This window comes from Arvicanthis niloticus, chromosome 1, assembly GCF_011762505.2.
Source record: "Arvicanthis niloticus isolate mArvNil1 chromosome 1, mArvNil1.pat.X, whole genome shotgun sequence".
Classification (NCBI taxonomy): domain Eukaryota; kingdom Metazoa; phylum Chordata; class Mammalia; order Rodentia; family Muridae; genus Arvicanthis; species Arvicanthis niloticus.
In genome coordinates this window covers 128,172,033-128,193,630 of record NC_047658.1, presented here as the reverse complement: position 1 = coordinate 128,193,630, position 21,598 = coordinate 128,172,033, and the positions used below count along the sequence as shown (strand labels likewise).

At 36.4% G+C, this 21,598-nt stretch overlaps 1 protein-coding gene across 1 annotated transcript; it reads left to right on the top strand.

Moving 5' to 3' along the window:
* Positions 1–1,282: 1,282 nt before the first annotated feature.
* Positions 1,283–18,793, top strand: Anxa1 (annexin A1). Its single transcript, XM_034502596.2, has 13 exons — positions 1,283–1,450; positions 7,221–7,300; positions 7,426–7,534; positions 8,162–8,256; positions 9,016–9,129; positions 9,797–9,887; positions 11,571–11,650; positions 12,424–12,480; positions 13,678–13,771; positions 14,526–14,621; positions 15,590–15,648; positions 17,493–17,615; positions 18,449–18,793. Exons 2-13 carry the CDS (start codon positions 7,235–7,237, stop codon positions 18,503–18,505), a joined length of 1,041 nt encoding a protein of 346 aa, XP_034358487.1. The 5' UTR covers positions 1,283–1,450; positions 7,221–7,234; the 3' UTR covers positions 18,506–18,793.
* The last annotated feature ends 2,805 nt before the right edge of the window (positions 18,794–21,598 follow it).

Below are 21,598 nucleotides of genomic sequence, written 5' to 3'. Positions count from 1 at the left end.
TTTTATAAATATGAAATATATAATTACTTGAAAGCTATGTGACGACAAAGTATAAAGGTACAATGAAGGCTGGAGAAATAGCTCAGCAGGTAAGAGCACTGGCTTCTCTTCCAGATGGACTCAGCTTCTATTCCCAGCACCCACATGGCAGCTCACAACTATCTGTAACTCTATTTCTAGGAGAACTGACACTTTCACACAGATGTGCATGTAGACAAAATATCAATGCACATAAAATAAAAGTTAATACATTATTTTTTTAAAGTATAGTGCAAGCAAAATCTTAGTGTGCAAAGTTCAGAGGAAACAGCAGATACAATTTCCTTTCCTTTTCTTTCTTTCTTTCTTTTATTTTTATTTTTATTTTTTATTTTTTAGAGTGTATTAAGAATGAAGTGAATCACACTGAGGTTCCCAGAAAAAAAAATTCCTTCTTTACAGCAGGTGGGACGTTTCCTGTGACACCTGTTGTATGGTAGTTGCTAATCCATTAATCCGTACAGTTCACAGTTCCAGGTCTTTGCTTATTGCTCAACTCTTCAACACCAGGCCTCTATTTTTACTTTGTTTATGTGGTTTGAGTCTATTAAAAAAATTAAGAAAATAGGCTCTTCTTTAATACCACTGTTTTCATTAAATATTATTATTATAATTACATTTTTAACATTGCTTATTGAAAATGCTGAGGCAATCTAGAGCTTCACACCTTTCCTGTTTCTTAGTTATACTGGTTCCAAAGGCTTGTGTGGAAGGCAGAGGAATTGCTGGTGAATCCTAAGTACCTATTACAACCTCTTTATAAACCCACAAATAAGTTCTATTTCAGTCGTCTACACTTTCTTGAGACTAAGTACAGCTTTAATGATATAAGTTCAACATACAAAAACTGGTAGCAAATGCAGAGAAATAAATTAAGCCCTCTAAGTCATGTAGTAGTAAGTGTTATGGCTGAAGTCAAGCCCCCCCTGTCTCCTCCTCTTTTCCTTTTCTTTTTTAGTTTCGTGGTTAATGTGATTTTTATTTTAATTTCTGTGGCTAATGTGCCTACTTTTATTCTATTTTTGTGGTAAATGTGCTTATTTTTAATGTAGTTCCAGTAAGTTCCTTAAGATTGGGTAGGAATCTCAACATAGCTGAAACTCAATTACACTCTACCATTCCTGGGAGGAATAAAACTTTAGAAGGAAGGTCAGGGGGAAATCCATGATTCCTTTTTCTTTCTGTAGCTGAGTTGGTTCCGGGAGTAGTTTTGCAAGACTTGTTTCTTCTTGGTTTTAACCAGGGCTGAGCCAGTTCTTCAAACAAAAGACAGCCAGTTACTAACTTCTGGTTGCTAGGTGTGGCTTCAGTTCATATCCTATAAAATCAGGAGTCCAACCCTCCACTTCTCGTCTGAAACCCTCTGAGCAGAGCCTCTCTTCAGTTCCCGGGAAGATAAGTAAATACAAAGGTAAGGCTTAGCTTTTGTTTTTCAGAGTTCTGCTTGCTGTAGAAACTACAAAATCGGGTAAGAACTTCTTGCTTAGTTCGCCCTGGAGCTTCATAAGGAAGTGCTGTTGACTGCTGAATTCAGGATTTATGGCTTGTTGCATTTACTATGTCTAAGTAAATCTTGCTGTAAAACTATACTATGTATTTATCTTCTAGACGTTACAAATCATAAGGTTTTGTCTTTCTTAACTAAAAAAAAAATATATTTCTGAAACTATGGCAAGTTTACTGTCCTGCTGATGAGTTACTATAGGAGCAAAGAGAAAGTGTGCCCTGGTGAACTTAGAGTGAGATTTTTCTCTCCTCCTCTCTGGTGATGCTTTCTAAAGAGCTGTGCATTTCGTGTGAGCCCAGTGCTGAAGTGGGAGGCAGGCGGGGTCCCAGCGAAACCAGAAATGGAAAATTCTCAAGAACTGTTCCAAAATAGAAGGCTTTCATAGCTGAAAATATTTTTCTTTAATAAAACCAAATGAATCCAAGCCTTAGAGTGGTCTCCATGCCCTTTTTAATTACCGTTTTGAATCAATGTTATGTTTACTCATCGTTTAAGATGGTCCGCTTATTACTTGTCTCATTTAAACAGGGAGTGGCCACATTCCCTTCCTATAATCTCTGTGTCATAAACAGGCTTTTCTGGTATGCGTTTGAAAACCTAAGGGGAAAGCAGATTTTTCCAGGGTGAGGTCAGATAAATCATCCCACGGAATGCCGCAGGGGCCCTACAGAAACTCTTCTGCCTAGTGACATCTTTTCGTCACATAAGATAAGGAGATAAACTTCCTAGGAAAACAAAACCACAAATCTAAAGCTGTACAGCTTTGGATCAAATTGCAAAAGTGAGAGAACATGATTCCTAAGTACACACTTGGCTTATTACAAGTGTGCCTTCAAGGACTTTTCTCTTAGCTCACTTAAAAATGTTAATGAAATGTCTTATCTTCTAATTTTATGGATGTGAATTAAAAATGTGCTTCTTCTTGCCGTGGATGCCTCAGTCGTATGAATCCTGAGAAACCAATGCCCCTAATACTGTGCTTTGCTGGCTGCAGCTCAGTCCTGTTTCAGCTGACTCATTTGTGGCAAAATGCTGGTTTCCTGATTCTGAAATGGCTTCCTCCTCATTTCAGAATTTCTTTCACATTTATGTGGTTACCAGAGCCCAGAAACACACCTACACCTCCTAGATACTTGCTGCTCTTGAGGGTATAGCAACACTTTTAAGGAACTAGCTAAAGTCAGATACTTGTTAAATACTTTTCTCAATCAAAAACTTCTGCAACGTTGATATATGAACAGCACGTCAGCAGGACAGACTCACTTAGTTCCCTCTAGTCCTTTTAATTTGTTACATATTTAAAGTCAGAACAAAACAAAACAAAAATACCTACTGATCTTTAGTGATGAGCCATGAACAATTCTCAAAGTTGAATATGTCTTTTTCCTTTATAGTTGCACACATTTGTCAGAATGATCAAGCATCTGATTTATCTAACAGCTTTCTCCTTCAGGTTAATTCCTCTTTGGACTCAATGTGAAATGTAAACTAGGTGATTTGGAGCTACAATGAGTTTAAAGACTATTTATTTTAACATTCTCATTTTACAAATTAAAACTACCTGCAGAAGTTTCATGATTTTTTTTTTTTTGTGAAGTCAAATTTCCAGTTAAAGAAACTCAAAAATAAATAAATAAATAAATAAATAAAATAAAAGACCTACAGCACCATGATTCTTCTATTTAAAATACTATCATTACTGTATTTTTTTGTTAGTCAAATTTGTATAGCTGTTTCCCTATATACTGTTTGTTTATTTAATAAGCTTTATTTATTTAGTAATAATTCATAATGCGTATGGATATACAGAATTCCAGGTACTTCATGAGGTATTGCAGATGCCAAGCGAATGGACTGTGTCTTAGGGAAAGACTGCTGGAGGATTAGATGCCAGCATGAAGACTTAATGAGTAATGGCATGAAGCTATTGGATGAGTAGAGACAAGATGCTTTTAAAGGTCCCCCAGTGCAGAGCTAAGTACCAGTGAAGGCATCATGGAGATGTGATGAAGTCTTAGCTTAATCTTCATCAAATAGCAATGAGTCAGGCAAGGGACAATGGTGTAGATGAGGTCAGAGCATTCCAGGCCACAAAAACTCTCTGTTTAGAAGCCTGAAGCAAAATATCCAGGAGCTACCTTTGGCTAAATGGCTTTTTAAAGTGATGTCATTGGATATTCTAATTATCTTCTCATGTGGCCATTGAAGAGTCTAATTATCTTCTCTGTATGGATAGTTGTGGGAAGGGCTTACAAAACACGTATTCAAGAAAGAACTGTACATAAGGCAAAAAATGCATGAAAATAAATAGCCTCAGGCTGCAGTGAAAACTATTGAGTCTCCACTGGATTCTCTACTCATGAATCTGAATCTCAAGTGGATTAAAAATAGTACTGATCTTGTTCTCATCTTTTTGTTCACTAATTTAAAGACATATATATTACTTTGCAGTCAGAAAGCATATATTTATACTGTAACTCCTGACACTACTGCAGGATGTATGTCTGAAAAGGACACCATGTAAGAAAATAATGAGGGCGGTGACAAAGTTATTTTGTCAAAAAAAAAAATCTAATTATTACTGCTACTATCATTGTGAAACTGATAGTCTAGCATGTAACCAGAACATAAGCCACATAGTTGTCATCTCTGGGGATACTATCTTGTGCTAATAAGTAAGTTACTCAACAAGATTTTCTTCATTTTGTGCTTTGCAATTAACACAGAAATAATGTTGAAACCAGGAAGATTTGGTAAACCAGGAAATTCAGCTGCTTTCCACACAGATTCTGGAAGTCACATTCCATGACACTCAGAAAGAAGCATGAAGATGACTATATATGTGTATATATACATATATATCCACAAAAAGGCTAATTCTTAGACGTTTCCCACTTAATCTACATAGAAGGGGAAATTAATAGGCAGCGCCTATTCATACACACACACACACACACACACACACACACACACACAAATTGTCAAGTAACAAAAAACTGTGAAATAGTACCAACTCCCAATGTGAGTTAACTTCGAATTAGCTCATTTTAGTCTTGGAGATTGACTTGGATTGAAAACTTATTGCTAACTAATTGAAGTATGTGTTGAGATAAATAATATTATATTAAAACAAATAAGATGGAAGAAATAAAATCTTCCATTTAATTAAGTTTGTCTCCATGAGGAATCCAAGTGGTGAGCAGGCAGAGAAGGTCAGTTATGAATCTGCCTGACATTCTCCCTGTGCTATCGGAGCAGTACTTTATATGTAAGCCATTCTGTTAACATTAATATCGTTGGCACTTAGCAGGCTGTGATAAAATACATTTTCATTAGAGCAGCATACATGTGTTTACAGTCCTTCAACTTTGCTAAGGGCTAGAAGCCGATTCTGGAATCCATTTTCTTCTGCTGACATTTGTGAAGACTATTCTGTTTTGTATGCTTTGCTTTTCTGGACCTTTCTTCTGGCCTATGCATACATAGCAGGCTAGGATAAGGATGCTCAGAAGATGCCGGTTCAAAGCTGTCTTTTCTAAGGACACTCCTGTCAAGTACATTGTTCAACCTACTGCTTCTTGTTCTGTTGCACAATATAATTAACAGAGTCATTATCTTATTAAGCTTTCTCGGTTTTCAGAAAGTTGTGCACTATGTAGTTATTTATAACCACCCTAAAAACCATGAAAGCACTGCACTTTCATAAACGTCCTAAGATCAATATTGAGTTGTCATTGTCCCTTTTGATTTTAGACTATCCTCCAGTTTGAAGAACTTTTTCTATCTTAACTGAAAACAACAAAATTACTGATTTTTTTAAAAAGCAAGTGATTAGATCGTTCAATTTGAAGATTCTGTTTTTACTAGGGTGTGGTAGTCAGGATAGCAACTCTGAATGCTGAAACTTCGCCAGAAGAGCTATGAAGCTGTAGGTGTGCTAACTTGGCAGTCAAAATGTGAAATGCTGTGTGGCAACAGCGATTACACCAGATTCGACTATAGCGGGAAGTACAATACCATGCATGATTGCCTGTCATGACTTTACCTTACGGAGTAGCTTTGAAGGCATTGATGTGGGAACGAATACAGTACTTTGGTGAATGTTCTTCATACAAATGACAGAACAGTAATTTGAACAAAGCTCCATCATCGTTAGGTGCAGAATGTCTTTGTTTTGTGTATTATTTGACTCTGGTATTTAATCTTGTTACATGAAAATGAATCATTCTTCTTGCAGATACAGACAGAAAAACTTTGTCTGGACATGTTAGAGAGGGACAACGTTGAGTTTTACTCTTCCCAAGTTTTATGGCTGAACTGAACTGAAATCCCAGAGATTATCTTTCTACCCTTCCTCAAAGGCATTCACTGAGCAATCTCCAGAGGGTGTCAGAGATGAGTGTAGATGTTGAATACCAGCTTCAAAAAATAAAAAATTAGACTCTGACAAAAGGAATCATTGATGGTATTTTGTGTTTGTAGAGAAAATAAACCAATCCTTAGCATACTTTAAGTTTTAAAAAGATTTTTGTTCCATTAAATAGGAACATTACCAGGCTACAAGCTATACAGGCAACTTGAGACACCCTTTATGATAGCTGCCAAAAAATTTATACATATTGCAGGATCACCCGAGTGCTTCTTGTTAGACTAGAGGCAAAATGATGATAAAATAATCTTTTTCTTTTTGTGTGTGCACATACAAGAATAATGTTTAAACTGGTCAACTAGGAAGAAATGTAAAGATAGTTATCTATTCAAATAATTTTACACCGAGCAATGAAAAAGAAAGGAAAGAAAAAAGGAAGAAAAAAAGGAAGAAAGGCAAAAAGGAAGGACGCTGCATTTTTTCTTGAGAAGGAAGTCCATAGAGATTTAAGTTGATCCAGTCCAGTAGATGGTTCCAGATTATTTTACTTCATAGAAGAAAGTAAATTTTCTCTAGACATTGCCTTTGGTACAGGACCTAACTGAGCCCACACAGGTGCTTACATGACATACTGAATGGTCTCGCTTTTCTCTTCACCCTTTACCATGATCCCCCAAGATACCAAGATACAAAAACTATGCTCCTCCTAAAATACAAATGGGATCACACTGCTTTCCATTCACACACATAATGTTGTTGCTCTGAGCTGTGGACATGACATGTAAATTTTTTGTTGCAACTTCTATTAACATTTTCTCATCTAGCAAACTTTATGCAGCCTCTCAAATATGACAAACCTTCCCTCTATTTTTTCCTCTGAAGCTTTCTACCAGATCTGTTTTGACTTATTTCTTTTTTTTTAATTGGATATTTTCTTTATTTATATTTTAAGTGTTCTCTTGAAGCAGCACTTTCACCAGAAGTTTCCCTAGCCTTTGTGCTTTCAGCCGGAGGGCACAGACCAGCTTTAGATTCCCTTAGGCAAAGGAAGACATATCAAAGCTTTTGCATTCTTCTTGCTTAACATCTCTGGGTGGTCTGTAAATTTAGATCAGGGATGTGATTATCAGTTCTTCTCCTGAGACCCTATACTTACATCTGAACCTTAGATGGTGGGACTGGAAAGACCAAGAAAATGGCTCATTTCTGAGAAGTTTGCTTTCTATTATAGTGTCTCGAGTGTAAAGAATAGTGTTCATGGATGTTGATTTTATTATGAAAAGTATCTATTCATTTTCTTTCCAGATACTTCTTTAAAAATGGCAATGGTATCACAATTCCTCAAGTCGGCCTGTTTTATTGACAACCACGAACAGGACTATGTTGTAAGTAGTCAAAATATTATGAAGTAGTTACCATGCTAAAACAGATACTAACATGAATGAATGAATGAGTGAATGAATGAACAAATGACTGAATGAAAACTAATTCATGTATCTTGCACATATAGCAAGCTGTAAAATCATACAAAGGTGGTCCTGGGTCAGCAGTGAGCCCCTACCCTTCCTTCAATCCATCCTCAGATGTTGCTGCCCTGCACAAAGCTATCATGGTTAAAGGTGAGTGTGTTTTCATAGAAGAATCTCCTCCTGAACATTTCATAGAAACTACTTCAACAGTTATTGGGAAACAAACCTGAGTGATGTAGAGTCTTATACTGGGGACATACAAAGATTTAGTCAGCTGCAGTGGTTCTTACCTATAACATCAGTACTAGAGAGGCCAAGGCAGGAATATTGCCATTTCAGGCCTCCATGTGCTATGGAGTTAGACTCTACTTCCATCGAGTAAGATGTTCTTCCTTTCAGTACTTAGAAACGTTTGGTCAGTAATGGTATCTCTGTTGCTGTAACAGATGTCCTTACCAGCCTGTTTTTAGTAGAAATCAATGTTTAAATGAGCATTGGTGATCACATTGAGGATTTGAATGTGTATCTGGAGCGCTGATGTCCAGAAACTATTGATTGGCTCTTCATTTTCCATTGAAATGGATGAGGTGTCAGGTTACATTCTCCAGCTTGCTACGTACTGTGGTGTTTGTTCATTTTCCCGGCTGATGGAATTCTCTCTCGTTGTCAGCTTTGCTATGAACATCCCTTGAGAACTGCCTTGATAACGAATCACTTTCTATCAGTTGTTGGTGATTGGGAGAATCGATGTTAAAGCCTTGGATCTTTTACTTGCAGGTGTGGATGAAGCAACCATCATTGACATTCTTACTAAGAGAACCAATGCACAGCGCCAGCAGATCAAGGCAGCATACTTACAGGAGACTGGGAAGGTGAGGAGAGTGATGAACTCAGACGTTCAGTTTGCTCACATCCATGTTTCAGTGTGCTTCTGAGTCACAATTCTCAGTCTCTCCATATTAAATACCATTAGCCCATTACTCCTGAAGTGGAAGTCCCAGTATTTGTCTCCCTTTTTTGCAATAGGATCACTTTTTAGCAAATTTCCTCAGTTCAAACTTTGGCCATCTTGCCACAAAGTGTTTCAGAGATGAACTTCTGGAGGCAAGCCATCCATTTAAGCAAAATAGGCATCAATTTATTTATGTGGAGGAAAAAAGAATGCGTCCTCACTGAAGTGCATTTTTTTTGGGGGGGGGATGTCACTAAAACTAAAATGAGCTGCTTTATGAAGAAATCTAAATATTTTAGGCAACTGTATGTTGGAAATGAACTTTATATCTCTTGTGGCAATTATAGATAGTTTGTTTTTAATTGGGTACAATTAAAAAAAAATAGAAGGTACCTTTTTTTTTTTTAAATTATAGTGTTTACTAGACCAATGAAAAGCTTTGTGTTTTGAGCTTTGTGATTCCTTTCCTGTAAGAAACACTGAGAACACAATTCTTTAGAAGGTTAGTATTGGATGCAGTGCATTTCATCTAAGCACTCAACATTAAAGGATGGAGAGGACATGCTAAATATCCAACTGGTATTTATCATGGATGAAAGGAACTCTAATGGATGACCAAAGTGAGATGTCACTAGGAACAAGACTGTTAGGAACTCACTAAAGCTTTTGTTTTTCCCAGCCCCTGGATGAACAGTTGAGAAAAGCCCTTACAGGCCACCTGGAGGAGGTTGTTTTGGCTATGCTAAAAACTCCAGCTCAGTTTGATGCAGATGAACTCCGTGGTGCCATGAAGGTAAATTATTCTCACTACCTCTCCCCCATCCCCAGGCCCCTAGCAGTTTTTAAAATGTTTTATTTGAATGAATGTTTTACTTGAATGTATCTATGTCTATATATCAACTGTGTGCCTGGCTCTGTTGGTCAGAAGACAGCGTTTGATCCTCTAGTGTTTAGAGTTATGGATGGTCGCGAATCACTATGTGGATGAGAGAAATTGAAGCTGGGTCCTCTGCATGAGCAAGTGCTTTTAACAGCCGAGCCTTTTCACCAGCCCCCTAAATTATTCTTTTAATGAAAAACAAGTTTCCTAAAAACCTGTGCAGGACAAATCTGTGTGTTCCTGTGGTGGAGTCTTCATTATCTTCTCCAAGACTGTCAATCAGTCAGAGTTCAGTGACTGAGCAACTTAATGAATCAATCAGGAGATACATGAAAAAAATAAATATCGGGACTAATGTTTTTCATGCTTTAAAAATGCATAAGTCAAATATACGTATTTTTTTAAACTTTCATCCCAAATATTGAACTCAAACCTACTTTGCTTTAAAAGGATGTTGTATGTGTTTAAAAATATGGACAAAATTTACTAAATGACAAATTACTACAAACTTTGTATGGACTAAACAAGTTGATTTCTTGAGTGAAAAACTTTAAATGTATTTTCTTTTTTTCCAATTCAGGGACTTGGAACAGATGAAGACACCCTCATTGAGATTTTGACAACAAGGACTAACGAGCAAATCAGAGAGATTAATAGAGTCTACAGAGAAGGTCAGGCTTTGTATCTGAGTGCCTGAGTTGGACAGGAAATCAGATAGAAATACATTTTGAAAGTCAGATATGGGTGATGACTATATGATTTAGAAAGCCTACATTCTAAAATGGTCTCTTCCAGCTTGCTGCAATATTCCCAGAATGTAGGGTGAGGTGACAGCAAGAAAACACCCAAACCTACCTGCAACTTGCATCTTAACAAAATATGTCTTCCAGGGCCAATTAACACAAATGGTTATAAAGAGAATTGAATTCAAAGTATTTTTGGTCTTAGATGGCTTTCTAAAAAGATTTCTACTGTTTTAAACTACCAGTGTCTTTTATTTTTAAAAGACTAAATAATTACTTCTGATCAGGACACTTTCCATTCATCTTTCTATTTTTTTGTTGGGATTTTAAAAAATAGATTTAATACATACATTATATATAGTATATGCATATATACTGTAGCTGTCTTCAGACACACCAGAAGAGGGCGTCAGATTTCATTATAGATGGTTGTAAGCCACCATGTGGTTGCTGGGAATTGAATTTAGGACCTCTGGAAGAACAGTCAGTGCTCTTAATCACTGAGTCATCATTCCAACCCTTTTGATTGGATTCTTAATTTCACCATTGAGAGCATAAATGACTCAGTTTCTTTTCTCTCTGGTTAGATAGATAGTTTGCATGAGATTACGGATGGCTCATCAGACCATGAAGCCTTTAGTCAATGGTTCTTTCCTCATTATTGAGGGACTCTAATTTCTGGTGATTTTTTAGTTCCTCTGAGCTGATGGCTTGTCTTGTTTTGTTTTATTAAACCACTATGTGGCTTCTCTTACCGAACACTCATGGGACAACAACATTGCACATTGTTCTCAATTTAGCACATGAGTCAAAGTAAGGAAGTTTCCGAACCAGATTTTCTACAGTTCTTACTCCAATACTGACACTTGCCTTAGAGTCATCTGTCAGTAGTAATTCAAGAGATGTAATTATTAATGTGTTTGATGAAACATACTTTACAAAGGTAGACAGTTACATTTCCCCATGATCCTGAAGAATTACTAGCTTAAGGTGCTGTATCTATTTCATTATAAATTCAGTTATTTTTTTCATTAAAGCAGTGCATTTGATAACTAAATTATTTGACACTAAATGGATGTGTATAGAAATGAGTTTTAAATAACTGCACATATACATAAACAACTACCACTCAACATATAATATACATATCAAATATCAATAAATAGTCAATGTTCAAGCAAGTACTTCCTCTTTTTCCTTTTAAATGACGTTCTATTCATTCTAGCAATTAAATTGTGACATATTACATTTCAAAATGATTTGTTAATGTATGTTTAGCAATTCATTCTTGTTAGAAACTATTTGTGACTCTGAATTTTCATACACAGCATTGCTAGGTTTTCATATACAGCACCGCTCGATTTTCTTTTATTGACCTGTAGGCAAGTGTTTTATAGTCTTAACATTTCAGCTGCTCTCATTGCTCCATTCTCATAAAACACATACAACATAAATTACATGTAATATGAACAGAGTTACCCAAAATATGTAACAGGAGCCATTCAACTTTGTAACCAATAAACTGGGACAAGTGTGTAAGATATTAGTTTGATATGTAACATCAATATTTTTAAATAATTTACTACAAAAGTTATTTTTCTTATCTCCTAGAGTTGAAAAGAGATCTGGCCAAAGACATCACTTCAGATACATCTGGAGACTTTCGGAAAGCCTTGCTGGCTCTTGCCAAGGTATAGCTCAATGCTCTGGAAATAATGAAGAAAATCTTAGAGTTGTGATCATTTTCTAGGAATGAGAAACTTTCTCTTAAAATTAATACTGCTTGCCAGGCAGTGGTGGTGCATGCCTTTGATCCCAGTACTTGGAAGGCAGAGCCAGGTGAATTTCTGAGTTCAAGGCCAGCCTAGTCTACAGAGTGAGTTCCAGGATAGCCAGAGCTACACAGGGAAACCCTGTCTCAAAAAACCCAAAAAATTAATACTGCTTAATTGATGAATCATACTTGTATGTATTTGAGAGAACAGTGTGATATTTTGATATATAGGATGTCAATTGATGGCATAAAATAATGTCTTTGTATTCTAACTTCCTATCATATTTTGGTGGGACTTTTGAGGTTTATCTTCTGTTCACGTATTGACTATAATACACATTACATTTCTCTTACTGTATAGTAGCTCCACAGTGTGCTCCTGCTTATTAGAGATGGTGCCCTTTCATCAGCATCCTCCAGACCTGTGTCCAACCCTACTATCTCTGCTTATCACCAGTGAGCTTCTGGGATACAGGGGATTTAGGAAGCACACCTAAGTGAGCTCATACAAACTTGCCCTGCTTTGTCTTGCTTGTGTTCCCCAGTGCAACACAGCTGGAGAGGATGGACACTATTTTCCACTCTTTTTCCTCAAAGGTTATTGTTTGATTTTAAGAGAATTAAGCATATCTTCTGATTACATTCTACAGAAAATCTTACAATATATTGGTATACTTTTTTTTTTTTCAGGGTGACCGTAGTCAGGATTTGAGTGTGAATCAAGATTTGGCTGATACAGATGCCAGGGTAAGCAAGGATATTTCTACCTTCTTATTCTTTATATGTGGAGGCAGATTTCCAGTCCTCTGAGAAGCCAATGGTTCCTTAATGTTCATTTAATTAGACACAGATTCTTGTAGCCCATAGATAGAAAATATAGTCTTTTTGTTTCCAGTTAATCTTATTATTCAGAAAGCCAATGACAACTTAAATAACAACTTGTCTGTCTTTCCTAATAACTATTGGGTTAAGAACACTCCAAATTTTAACTTTATAGTGTCGGAACATAACCATACGTAAGCCCAACCTCTTGGTGGGGTAATGTAAGTTGCTATTCATTTGAAATCCTCTTTCCTCTGTCCCTCAGTTGCTGGGACTAGAAACAATCTTCATTATGCTCAGCTAGGAAAGGAAATTATTGCAGAGTAAAGTGAAATCTAGAAACACATTGAAATTTTTGTTTTAGTAGAAATTGTGCAAACATATGAAAAATAATATTGTGTAATTGCCCATAATAACAATTACACTTATTTGTATTTGTGAATCTCTTTCAATTTTCAGACTATTATGGCTCCTCTCTATATATTTACAGAGACTACATGATTGATATGGCTCAGGACTGTGATAGAAATTAATATTTTAGACTTTATACAACATACTTGTAACAAAAATGACAGGGATCGTTGTTTTCATTTGCAAAGGAGAATAATTGTATTTAAATTATTTCCTAAGACTATACACCTTTCAAATTTTAGAGTTGAAATTTTAGTACAAAAATCATAGCATCACTATGGAATATCCTCCAGTAGCACATAAATGTGTGAATCTAGAGGGGAAACGCAAGACCTAGGCAGCAGTTGAATCTTTGATTTATTGATATTACTTTCTAATAGTTTCTTTGAGCAGTAAAGAATAGAAAAAAAACTATTTTAAAGGATTCCTTCAGTTTTCCTATATGCGGTATAATTTTAAAACAATTAAGTAAGCAAAGAGACATCCTGAAAACAACATGTCCCCCGTTTTTCATATTTACAAAATGCCTTGAGAGATACTGCTAACTTTCTTGTCCTGTCCTCACTTTCAAGAAAGGCCAACCTCAGTGCTGCCTTCTCTGATCATATCTAGTACAGAGTAATTGCTTATATGACCTTTGTTAAATGTAACATTTTTATGTGTTTGTCATTCAGTGCATAGTTGCATGGCTACTTACCTATTTCTTGACAGGCTTTGTATGAAGCTGGAGAAAAAAGAAAGGGGACAGACGTGAACGTGTTCATTACAATTCTGACCTGTAGGAGCTATCCTCATCTTCGCCAAGGTAACAAGAAATTAGTTTCTCTGGATTGTGTTTAGAGATGATCACAGGTTGCTTATGGAGGACAAGTGAAAGGAAGAAAAGAAAGAGGTCTTTCCCCATCAAGTGGCTTTAGTGATGCTGACCATTTATTGCTGTATGCCTATTGGTCAGCATTGATCTGCTACCAGTCACACCACTGAGAACATACTTTCTGGCTTTGGAGTGGAAAATATAACTTATTTTCACTGTTTCTATTCTTCCAAAATTTTGGAGTAGTTTTGACAAAAGATATAAACAAAACATAAAAAAGGCAAAAATGAAGAAGAAGGAGAAAGAGGAAGAGGAGGAGGAGAAGATGAAGAAGAAGGAGGAGGAGGAGGAAAGAAAGAAAGAAAAGAAAGAAAGAAAGAAAGAAAGAAAGAAAGAAAGGAAAGAAAGAAAGAAAGAAAGAAAGAAAGAAAGAAAGAAAAGAAAAGAAAGAAAGAAAAGACAAGACACTCTTAGGGTCTAAATGAAGGGAGGAATGTGTAGTTGGTCTAGAAACAAGGGAGAGCAAAGGAAATCTCCAAATTCCCAATGATTCAGAGCTAAGACTTAGTCTCTGAAACTTTTGGGAAGGCAGAGTTTAAGAATAGCAATGCAAAGTTCATTATTGTATGTCAACACTTGAGTTCAGTGTCCCCAAGGAGTTCCTGAGTCAGTTACCCTGATTTTGCTAAAGGTTATTAGTAGGCAGGATGCTTTGCACAAATCTTAACTTCAGTTTCCCATTCAGTATTTCGGAAATATGGAAAGTACAGTCAACATGACATGGACAAAGTTCTGGATCTGGAACTGAAGGGCGACATTGAGAATTGTCTCACAACTATCGGTATGTAGAAATAGCACAGGCAAAGCTTTGAAGCTGAACTCATACACTTGCATTTCACTGCTGTTCTATAAAAAAAAAAATAGATAAGAAAAAAATCCTGAGGAGATGACACATCTCTGCATTTACATTTATACTGAGGCAATATGTAAGTCTGATGATGAACTAATAAAACTGAAAGGCTTTTCTTTCTTTCTTTTATTTTTTCTTCCTTCCCTCCTTCCTTCTTCTCTTTTCTTTCTTTTTTTTTTTTTTTGTTTTTTTTTTTGTTTTTGAGGCAGGGATTCTCTGTGTAATGGTCATGGCTGTTCTGTAACTCATTCTGTAGACTAAGCTGGCCTTGAACTCACAAAGATCCTCCTGCCTTTGCCTCTCAAGTGCCTGAATTAAAGGTTTACTCCACCCTGCTTAGCTTAAGAAAGCTTTTAAAATAAAACAGATGCTCTTTAAAACATGGATATGAAGAATACATTTTTGAACTCCTGTTTATAAGGCAATTCAGCAAGCAGGACATAACTCCTGGGTCACTATGGATGGTCACCAAGAAAAATCTATTGAACTTCTGGCGTAACCACTTGTATAGTCTTGAGCAAGTCCTGGAGACACTCATTTAGCATGTATGGGTTAATTTCTAAAAATCTGGACTTTTTTACATGTTTCCCAGAGACATACACTGCTTACGCATGCCATGGTAATGAATTTCTAAGAAGCTAAGAAGCCTGACTTTTACACTGATTTCTCCATACCCACAGGGAGGAAAGTATATTCAGGGTAGAGTCACTACTGAATATTGACTAGACAGAGGATGTTGAAAACAACCATGTGGAAAGTGACTCCATCTTCTAATAAACTACACATTCTACATCAGGCAGAAGGATATAACTCTTTTTTTTACAAAGTTATTTTCTATTTTTAAATATGAATGTTCATTTTGTGATGACTATTTCAACCGAAATTTGCATCTCTTACAGTGAAGTGTGCCACCAGCACTCCAGCTTTCTTTGCTGATAAACTGTATGAAGCCATGAAGGTACTGTTCTATTTATAGACTTTATTTAGAGGAGAAATTATCTGCACATAGAAGAGCAGAGAGCTGTTTGCTTGAAAAATCGCATTATATACATGCTTTATTCAGTTTGAAGGGAAACATGCTTCTGCATTAGAATATACTTGTTGGGTTTGGTGCACTTTTAGAAAAGGTATATGTGAATATGGTTTTGAGGCAAGTGAGCAATAAGTTTATAGGTGTTTTATAATTTATTTAAAACCCAAATCACCAAGAGAAGAATGGTACAATCCCCCTTTTATGTGTGATTTTAATAAGCTACTTCAACCAAGGTTGTGAGCTTTATAGTCTGCCACTTTCTAGCTTTCTTTTGACTTCCTTGTTATGCTGCCTTTCATGCCATAGACTCATGGTGATGTTTTAAGATATCATTTTGTGGCTAGAGAAGTGGAAGGTGGTATTGAGATACATTTGAGATACTTGAACTATTTCATCAAGCAAGGAGTTTGCAGTACAGGAGATTACCCTAGCACTTGTATTTTGTGATGTGAAGTCAGGAGTCTTTACATTGCAGCCTTTAAAGAAAGAGAGTGATAGAAAGAGATAACAATATGAATAATTGAGGAGCTCTGTGAAATGATACACATGTTTCTCATTTTTATCAATTCAGGCAGGCACCATAGATATACTTGAATATTAATTAATACTCCCTCCATTCCCCATGCCAATTAGTGTGTGTGTGTGTGTGTGTGTGTGTGTGTGTGTGTGTGTGTGTAATATTCAGATGAGTAAGGAAAAATGTCTTGGTAAGAAATAAGGGCATATGCACCAAATTTCAGAAGTCAATACTGCTTTTTCTAATATAATCTAAAACCTTAAGTTTTGGCCAACGACTCAACTCAACAGATAAAAGCACTTACCATCAAGTCTGAGACCTGAACACAATCCCTTTGACCCGCACAGTAGAAGGAGGAAACCAACTCCTGAAAGTTGTTTTCTGGCCTCCACATGAACACTGTGTGATGTGCATGCACAAACATATGCCCAGAAAGGAATGAATAAATAAATTAAATATTATAAAACATAAAGATTTGAGGTTTAAGTAAAAGTATGGTGTAAGTAGGGAAGAGTGAACAGATAGCGGTGGCTTAAGAAAGGAAAACAGTATATATTTGGAATTGAAGGCAGAATCAACCTTTTCAAGACAGTACATATGATTAGATTGACAGTCTAAATGGGTATAGAATTATAAAGGATGTTGTATGCCCTTATAAGATGGTTGCTTCGTTGTAGGAGAAATGGGAGACAACTTAGATTTTAAAATAGATAGGTTCGATTTATAACTTTAGGGAACAAAACATTTTACTATATTATTCAATAGTTTAGATACAGCAAAGACTGGATAGTGGAAAGCCAATTAAAAATCTGCAGAAACCTTTACACCTTCTGCTAATAGAATTCCTGGTTTTTTCTTTTATTACCACTGTTCTCCACCATCCCCCTCTCTCCTCTCCTCTCCTCTCCTCTCCTCTCCTCTCCTCTCCTCCCCTCTCCTCTTCTCTCTTTTATCTATCTGACTCTCTCTCTGTCTCTCTGTCTCTGTCTGTGTGTGTGTGTTTGTGTGTGAGAGTGTGTGTGGGGGAGTGTCACTGTGTATGTGAGTATGTGTGTGACTGTGTATGTAGTGTGTTAGAAAGACACATACACCGAGGGAGGAGAAGAAGTAGAGAGAAGGAGAAGAGAAGAGCATATAGGGGTGATTTCTCTATGCATAATGTGTGGAAGGGTAAATAGAACTTCTCTTGAAAACCCAGTGACCTCACTGAGAGGTTTCCTACATGCCACAAAATTGTGATCTCTCTGCACAGGGTGCTGGAACTCGCCATAAGGCATTGATCAGGATTATGGTCTCCCGTTCGGAAATCGACATGAATGAAATCAAAGTATTTTACCAGAAGAAGTACGGAATCTCTCTTTGCCAAGCCATCCTGGTATGTTATGTTTCCTATAATGGCACCTCATAAAAGAAAGTTCTGTATGCAACATTTTCAAGATGCTACAGCTATACACTGCTTAGTATCATTCCTAGTATGAATGATTCATAAACAAATTAGACTTCACATAATTAAATCTAGACTATCAAAGAGCTAAGTGCATTTTGAACCATATATAAATGTCTAGTCTTTGTTTATAAATAATTCTAGAATATTTCAGAGATCCTGGATGTAGTGATATGCATCATGATTTATTTTGTAGTTAAAGCTGAGGAATTAAAAGCTTAATACTAAAATTATTTTTCAGTGGTTTTACTTGTACTTTGTGTGTTTTGCATAAAATGTTCAAACTACAGGTTCAAGTCATGTATTATGATGTTAGAAAATAACTCATTACAAAAAGTCAAGGAGGCTGGTCCTACAGAGAGATAATCATTTATATTCACATTATTTGTATTTGATAATAAAATAAATGAAGTTCAAATGAGAAAATTATAGACCTGTAGCTTTTACTCCTTTTGTTGAGTGATTCAGATTTTTTTTAAATGTGGGGTATCAAGTTATATAATACTTCAATTAATTATATTATATATTAATACTTAGAAATAACTTGTTCTAATAAACAACAATTAGTTCAGAGTAGACTTTATTCTGATTCTCCTCTGGAGAACATTCAATTTAGATTTTTTTAAACATAGCTATATTATACACTGTAATGTATGACTTGCTTTGTAACTTACTCTACAAATGCCATGTTACTTCTACAATGAAAATATCTTGTAGTCATCATTTTACAACATGTCAAATATATTCTCCTTTTGCACCAACAGGATGAAACCAAAGGAGACTATGAAAAAATCCTGGTGGCTCTGTGTGGTGGAAACTAGACATCCCAACGACTCTGCAGGATTCTGAGGAGAACAGCTCTTAGCTGCTGTTTTCTTTCTATCGCATGGGCTTAAGTAGGAAAATCACTTTAGCAGATAAGTCTAATTACCTGCTTTGAATAATACAGCCTATAAATATGTTTTACATCATTCCTCTGTATAATAGAGAAATACTTGTTTTGTTAGTTATGTTTATCCCAAACTATAAATCTCTGTAAGCAAGTTACTTTGGTACCATTCCTGAGAAAGAAGTTTACATAGAGTAGAATAAAACAATTTTATAAGCCAGTTGGTGTGTCATTGTCTCTCCTTTCATGATTTTCTTTTTTGTGCATGTAATCTAATGGCTTAGTTTAACAAAGAAGAGAAGTCAGTTTTCCCTGTTTGAAGATAATTTTGTGATTTTTGTGAAATCACCAAAGTTCTACCAGAAAGCTTTGTTAAATAACCAACAATTTTACCAAGTCAGCAGGACACACAATCAATTAACAAAAATCAATGGACCTTCTGAATATCACTATTAAGCATGCTGAGAAAGACATGTGAAAGCAGTCTAATTCACAATAACATCTAAAAACAATCTAGGAATAAACCTTGCAAGGAAGTGTTGAGGTTTGTTCTGGTGCTGTGTATCGTAATGCTAAATACTGGCCCTCAAGTTTGCCTCCAGAGATGAGCAGATCCTCATGCACACCAAATGATGCTATGTAACCATGCTCCCAAATGTAAAATTATTGGTTGAATAACGATGACTATAGCTGGGTAGAAGAGAGGTAGAGGCAGGGCTTTGGTTCCCAGGCTTTGAGTCTGAGGCAGAGGCTACCAGGGAGGAGAGGAGAGAGGAGAAGAAAGAAGAAGATGCCATTGTGTAGGCAGATCATGAATAAACATGTCCATGATGGACAGCCAATTGGAGTAGAAGCAGCCAAGGCAGAACATGCCAAGTTGTCTCTCAAGGTTATTGACAGGGAAGTAGACATAAATACCAGAGGAGGGTTGATATCTTCCTAGCTCTAGTGCTTTTAAGGCAAAATATAAATATAAATATAATTATAAATCTTTTATGTCTTTTATTTGGGAACTAAATAATATCTATGGTGGAGTAAAATTCCCCCAATTAATATTTACCACAAGCGAACTAAAAGACACCTACATTCAGTTCTTTTAATCAGAAGAAAGAGATCGAAGAAGGCAATATTCATGAATAGGTAGAATATTGAAAAATAATCATCCTATCAAAAGCAATTTACCAGTCAAACCCAGTCAAAATCTCCATTTTATTCTTTGTAATAGAAACACCCCCACAACACACACACACACCAAACAAATCAAAACAAACAAAAAAACTCACCACCACCAAAACAAAACAAAACAAAACTCCTAAAATACATATGGAACTACATAAGACTTCAGATAGTCGAAATCTTCCTAAGCAATAAGAAGTAACCTGGAAGAATTACTATACCAGATTTCAAGCTAATTACAGAGCCATGGTAATAAAAGCATCTTTGCATTGGCCTAAAAACAAATACATGGATCAATGATACCGTCACATGTAATTTTAAAAACAGGCTACTACCTTTCCCGGGAGCTGAGACCCTGGAGCTGCTGCCTACGCTCTGGTAATTTTAAAAACAGGCTACTACCTTTCCCGGGAGCTGAGACCCTAGAGCTGCTGCCTACGCTCTGGCCCTTCCCGGTACCTTTTGTTTCTCCCAACTTAGCTTCTTCAAGCCTCCATCACTGACTTGGCTTCTCTTTTCTACCCAGCTTTGCTCTTGGAGGGGTCGTATTAGCTGCTCCACTCAAGACAGTTGAATCTGTGGATACAAAACACAGGCTGAACTTTATTACTTTGTAACTTGACTGCTAGCACAATTGCTGGATTCAAGTCTCCTGACCTAAACTTAACAGCTAGCCCTTATCAGCTAGCCTCTGCTGATCTCCTTGCTTATCCACCGGTGGCAGAGGCTGCTGGTCCTAGCTTCCCCCGAGATCTTACACTATTTTTTTTGTGTTTCTTCTAAAGCTTGGCTGAAAAGCCCCTTCTCTTTTCCTCCGTCTCCTTTTCCCCCTGGGACCTGGAAGTCCCACCTGTTCCTTCCACCCAGCAATTGGCTCTCAGCCTCATTTACTGACCAAATCAAGAACCAATTAGGGAACCAGACCTTACTATCAGCATCTCCTACATGATACAATACAGAACATCTAATTATTAAGACTATGAAATTTAAGAATATTTGAGAAAGGTGCCAAAAATATATACTGTAGGAAGGATAGAGTCCTTAACAAATAGTGCTGGCACAACTGGTTATCCAAATGTAAGTGAATGAAATTAGACCTGCGATTACCACACTGAACACAAGTGAGTTCCACATGGATCAAAGAACTTAACGTGAAACCTGAAGCAAACACCAAGACTGCTTGAGGAGAATGTAGGCAGCATCTTATAAGGTGTGGGTGCAGAAAGAACGCTCTCAGCACTTCATTTGCTAAGGATTAAAGGGCCAATCATTGAGAAGTGGGACCTCACAAAGCTAAGAAGCTTCTGTATACAAATGAAACTATCAAGTGAAAAGGAAGATCATGGGGTGGGAGGGAATTTTTGCCAGATGTACATCTGGTAGAGGATTAGCATCTAGAATATAAAAAGAACTCAAAAGGCACAGAATTTAGAAAGCGAATGTTCCAATTAAAAACAGGGTGCAGGTCTGAATGGAAAGTTAAAAAAGAAAAAAGAAAAATGGCATAGAATTTTAAGATGTTTGATAGCATCTCCTAGAAGAAAGACAAATTAAGACTACTTTGAAAGTATATGATGTCTATTCATGACATCTAAACTTTATTATAAGACTTTCCTCACAGTAGTAGCATATTTTGCTATAATTATTGGCATTTAAACAACGCTATTATAAAAAGAATGTACTTTATTTTCATAAAACAAACGAATATTTCCCTTTAAAAGAAATAAAAACAAATCAAAATAAAAATGACACCGACATTTAATCTGCCTTGAATAATAATGGCGAAGGTAATACAGCATAAAACCGGTAGCAAATGCTGGTGTGGTTGCACAGAGAAAGCGATCATAAT

Coding starts and splice junctions, on each gene's coding strand:
- Anxa1 (XM_034502596.2), top strand. CDS start 7,235: ATGGCAATGGTATCACAATTCCTCAAGTCGGCCTGTTTTATTGACAAC. Junction 9,130..9,796: donor AACTCCGTGGTGCCATGAAG/GTAAATTATTCT, acceptor TTTCCAATTCAG/GGACTTGGAACAGATGAAGA. Junction 12,481..13,677: donor TGGCTGATACAGATGCCAGG/GTAAGCAAGGAT, acceptor ATTTCTTGACAG/GCTTTGTATGAAGCTGGAGA.